General features: G+C 51.8%; 1 protein-coding gene across 1 annotated transcript in view; it reads right to left on the reverse strand.

The window, feature by feature from the left end:
• The window catches only part of LOC121462483 (von Ebner gland protein 1-like), a 4,534-nt gene extending 404 nt beyond the window's left edge, over positions 1-4,130 (reverse strand). The window contains exons 1-6 of the mRNA XM_041674069.1: positions 4,044-4,130; positions 3,464-3,600; positions 2,285-2,355; positions 1,260-1,370; positions 617-718; positions 404-430 (exon numbers count right to left, since the gene is read on the reverse strand). Of these exons, the coding sequence (XP_041530003.1) occupies positions 405-430; positions 617-718; positions 1,260-1,370; positions 2,285-2,355; positions 3,464-3,600; positions 4,044-4,130 (534 nt within the window). The 3' untranslated portion in view covers position 404. The remainder of the gene's footprint in view (positions 1-403; positions 431-616; positions 719-1,259; positions 1,371-2,284; positions 2,356-3,463; positions 3,601-4,043) is intronic.
• Between the last annotated feature and the right edge of the window lie 949 nt (positions 4,131-5,079).

Raw genomic sequence — 5,079 nt, forward strand, 5'->3', positions numbered from 1 at the left:
TCCTAAGCATCACACAGCAAAGAGGAACCCAGGAAGGCTGCTAGACCCCAGGCATGGCTGCCATATCCTAAAAGCAATCCATGCTGTGAATAGAGTCAACATGGTAACTAAGGGGAAGGGAGCTGCAAGGGAGGGATTTCCCTTCTGCACAGAACTGCAGGGGATGCATTCAGAGAGGCATTCTCTCCAGTTGCAAACCAACTGCAGGGTATCAGTGAGGGATATTCCTAAGACCAGGAAACAACACCCCCGGAGCAAAATACCCATGGGTAGAGTGTGTTCCAGGAGAACAGGCAGTACCTGTCCACACAGGTAGGCAAAGGTTAGAACACAGGGTCTCCAGAAGCCCCAATGACTCCAGGACCATGATTTCCTCAAGTGTCCCACAAAAATGACCACTTACCCTAATCGCTTCCGAGAGGGCAGGTTTCTGTCCAAGAAAGAAAGAACATGATTCAGAAGGTCCAGGGAATTCAGTCAGAAAACCAAGGCCCTCCATCAGCCAGCATGTATCCCACCCACAAAGAACAAAGCTGAGTGAGAGGCAGCCTGTTGTCCTGAGGGACTGGCTGCCTCCTTAGTGTAGGGTGGGAGAACATGGCAGCTTGCTTCCTACCACTCTGTCTGGGGATGAGGATGCTCTCTGTGTTGAGGCCTCCAGCCTTCACAGCATTCTGAAAATCTTCCAGTGCCTCCTGGTGGAGGTCATGGTCTCTGCCTATAGGAGAGGTCAGGAGGGACATGGTGTCAATGGGGGAGCTGATAGAGCTTCCCTCCCAGCCCAGGGAACCAAGCAACTTAGGGTGAAGTGGGAGGCATGGCCCACCCAGGTGGGGACATGAACCAGGGCCTGGATGAGAGAGGAGAGAGCAGGAGGGAAGAAGGACCAGAACAGCATGGTCATCTCTCCATCTGATCTCAAGGACAAGGGCATTGTGCCTTCAGCTCCCCTGAGTTTCTCTCAGGGCAGTTGAGGACACTGTGACCAACCTCACTCCGGAGGAATATGTCACCCTTGGCTGAGGGCTCCGTGCTGCCTCTCTGCTCTTTGTGGCCAGTGCCCAGTCACAGGGAGGGCTCAGGAGGCTCTGGGGCTCTTTCCCAGGCAAGAAGGACACAAGTATGGGCTGTGATTGGGGCTGGTCTTTATATGATGGATCCTGTTCTGTACCCATCCTTATTCCAGCTGGAACCCCAACAGTGGTGAGGCCCCTTTCACCCTGTGAACCCTTGGCCCATTTCACAATAATGGGACTCACCCACGAGTTTTACAGTTCGGAATTGTTCCCCGTGTATGTTGTTTTTCCAGTAGAAGATGTAGTGATCCTCCACAGCAGATGGTATGATGAAGAGCTCCTGAGTGCCCCCATCTGTGGAGGTAGAGTCACACGGATCCTTAATAAGCACCCTGCCCCTTCAACAAGGATCTAAGGGTGTCCTGGAGCCTCTCAACCTGACTTCCTCCCAATTGCTCAGATCTTACTGCCCCAGCTTCTCCACCATCCCAGAGCCTCAGTTAGAAGGAACCTTCATTTCCATGGGAGCCACATACATGGGATGTCCATGTCCCCAACCTGTGTGTCATACAGGAGGGTCTGCCTCTGGAACCAGATATATCCCTCTCCTGACTCCCTCCAGGAGCTCCCCATAGCCTACAAATGGGACAACACTGGGCTGTTCTGTTGACTAGTTTTATGTCAACTTGACACAAGCCAGAATTATCAGAGACGAGGAAAGCCCAGTTGGGAAAATGCTTCCATAAGATCAGGCTGTAGGTTAGCTTGTAAGGAACTTTCTTACTTAGTGATTGACAGGGAGGGCCTAGGCTAAATGGGGCCACCTCCATAAGAAAGCAAGCTGAGCAAATCAGGAAAAGCAAGGAAGTAAGGAGCAAGCCTCCATGGCCTCTTCATCAACTCCTATACCCTGCCTTGTTTGAGTTCCTGTCCTGACGTCCTTTGAAGTAAGCACCAATGTGGAAGTGTAGACAAAATAAGCCCTTTCCTCAGCTTGTTTTTTAACACAGGGTTGCGTTCCTACAACCATACCCTAACTAAGACAACAGCTGATTCTCATGTAGGGACCCATCTACCACAAACGATGTAGTGTTTGGTGTCGGCTGTTCCTGTCCCATCAGGAAAACTGTCTCATGGGAGCGATCATGGGAATTAACAGGATTAGAAGAAGCAAAGGTCCTCAAGCCATGGGTCACTGTGGGATGGCCATACTGGTCTCATGTGTGTCAAGGAGGTTGGGTACAGCCCTCACAGGCCCAGGGACTCACAGGCTGTGTATTTTATAGGCACAGATGTCTTCTCTAGGACAGTGTTCATCTCGTGGCATCGTCCTTCAATCCTGGAACACAAAAGGTCTGTGAGACACACTGCCCAGCCACACAACTCTCTTCCTGGCAGCACACACAATATTGTCTACAGGTGCCTGGTCCCAAGGTGACCAAGGAAGTGCAAGCTTCACTGGGTCCCAATTACATTACCAACAGGCCTCCTGAGTCACGTGCTCAAGTCCCCTGACTCCCACAATGGCTCAGTTTTGTGTCATGTAACCTGCTGGCTGCACCCCGACAGCCTCTTGCTCACTCCCTCAGAGAACCTGAGCTACTTGGTTGGTAGACATCGTCTGAAACAAATCCTCCCTTCCTCACCTGCATGCTGTGTGACTCCTGGGGCTCACCCTCTGTCTCTGGAGATACTTAGGTAGGAGCCCAACAATCCCTGTCACCTGGCCATTGAGGAAACTTCTCAGAGAGCGTGATTTGGGGAAAAGAACAAAGGGCTCGCTCCAGGGTAGCTGACAGGACAGGGGCTGCCCAAATGCCAGACCTTGTAAAGACATCTCAGACACTGTCTTCTTCAGGAGCTACTAAAGCGACAGGAACCCAAATATGAGATCAGACAAGAAGGTAGAGGCCACAGGGATGGGAAGTCACACAGGTGTGAGACAGCACAGGTAATAGTCTTCAAAGAGAAGAGGTCACACACATGACAGGTCACACCAGCGACTGGTCCCAAAGGTCACACCAGTGGGAATAGGCTGGGATTTCAGTGTCTCTGCAGAACCTGATAAACTTTCTCCCTGGGGTGCCGTACATCTCTCAAGTGTTGTGAAATCCTGGCCCCTGCCTCCCTTACAGGCAGAATTTTACGCTAGAGAGAAAACAGACCCAGACTGAATTTTTACACTGGATTCGGCACTGAAACCCTTCTCCAAGGGCCTGGGTCACTGACAAAGGATGTCCCTTGAGAATAGAGAGTGGGTGCCACTTCCATATGAGATATTTTCTCTGCACCACTGACTGTACCATGATCATTTCTAAAGTGAGATACCCTCAGTGGTTCTGTGGTCCCAGTCCCCCAGCTCACCCCATGCACCCCACTCAGCCCCCAGTTCTCCTATGTCGCAAAGGCCAAGAAGAATGCTACCGACTCAGTTGGCACACACTCACAGGACAGTGAAGTTGACTTGCAGGTTGCCCCCTTCCAGGGTCTTGATGGTCATGGGAGTCACAGACATAGACCTTAAATCCAGGCCAGGAATCTCCTTGTCAGATGCTGTAGCTTTCAAATACCACATTCCTGTCAGCTGGAGAAGGCACCCGCCCATCAGGACTCAGGTAGACCCCAGAACTGCCCCTAGTCCTTAGCCCCTGTCTCTAGCTTGCCTCCATGTTCTGGACATGTGAAGCGTTTCCCCTTCTATCAATCCATCAAATAAGCTAGTTCAACCAGGGCCACAGCAGTGTGGTCACCAACCCTTGCAGGTGTGACACTATCACAGACCCTGCACTCCCAGAGCACAGTGAGGAGAGATGGACTCTGGACTCTGACCTCCTCCAGCCCTCTGCACCCAGAACCCTCTGACCAGATTCCTTGTGCTGTGTCTGGCATTCCCTCAGAGTAGGGGTTCAAGCCTGGCTCTGAAACGATGTCTCTTTAGATGAAGAAGCAATGGCCCCTCCAACCCACAACCTCAACCCCCCAATCTGCCATAACCCTCCTCGAAGCCCCTGCCCTGCTCAGCCTCACATCTATATTCTCTTCTGTGACACGGAAGGCCTGGGCCTGCAGGGCAGCAACAAGGCTGAGGCCAAGGCACAGGATCAGGGTCTTCATCTCCAGAGTCTGTGCTCACAGGTACCCAACAAGTCACTGGGCTGGCTGAGGAGGCTGTGCTGGGGCTCCACTCAGCTGCCCTTTATACTGCCTAAGCCCAGGGTCCCCAGGAAGTTGGCAAGGATGACTGACCAGTCCCTTCCTGGACATTCACCATGGCCAGCTCTTCAATGGACCAGATAAAGGTTATCATTGTTGGAAATTTCTAGATAACACTCAATACCCAGAGGATGATGGGACAGGGCTCCTTGTTGATTTGCCTTGGCAAGAAAGTGAGTCTGAGGTAGAGATGCAGCCTCCCGTGTCAGGAGCCCTGAGGGTGAGAAGAGCGGGATGAACCCCTCCTGCACACAGTGCGGTCATCCAGCTGGCTGACACGCTCATTGACACAGAGGAGATCATTGAAGCCAGACAGTCCTGAGCTCCATTCTCAGGAACCTTCCTGAATCCCAGGGCAGGACACCGAACCTTAGATTCATCTTGGAAAAAGAGGGAAGTGGGAGCCTACTATGAGACTCTCAAGGTGTGTGCCTAAAGATGTGTCCCCTCCTCAGCCAGGTGTGCACTAGCCCCTGCTCATATGCAGAACAATGGTGGCTCAGACATAGAAAGAAAGCAAGGAGGCCATATGTACACATCCATGGGACAGAATCACAGACTGGAGCTGGTGGCTCAGCTGTTAAGAGTCCTTTCTGCTCTTGGGTTGAGTTCCTAGCACCCATAGGGTGGATCACAGCTACCTGCAGCTCCAGTTCCAGGGGATATGGTGCTTTCTTCGAGCTCTCAATTACCTGCATACATGTGCTACGTATAAACTCAGAGAGACTTACAGTCTGGTAAAGGCCTAAGGCACATGGACTCCTGTCTTGAAGCTGCAGATGGCTAGGGGTCTTTTTCCTAAGTAGTATGAGAGGATTCCTTGATACATTAGGAGCCTAGAGGGTTCCTA

Source organism: Microtus oregoni, unplaced genomic scaffold (genome assembly GCF_018167655.1).
Source record: "Microtus oregoni isolate MIOR12 unplaced genomic scaffold, Mior012 000025F_ref0000491, whole genome shotgun sequence".
Taxonomy (NCBI): Eukaryota; Metazoa; Chordata; class Mammalia; order Rodentia; family Cricetidae; genus Microtus; species Microtus oregoni.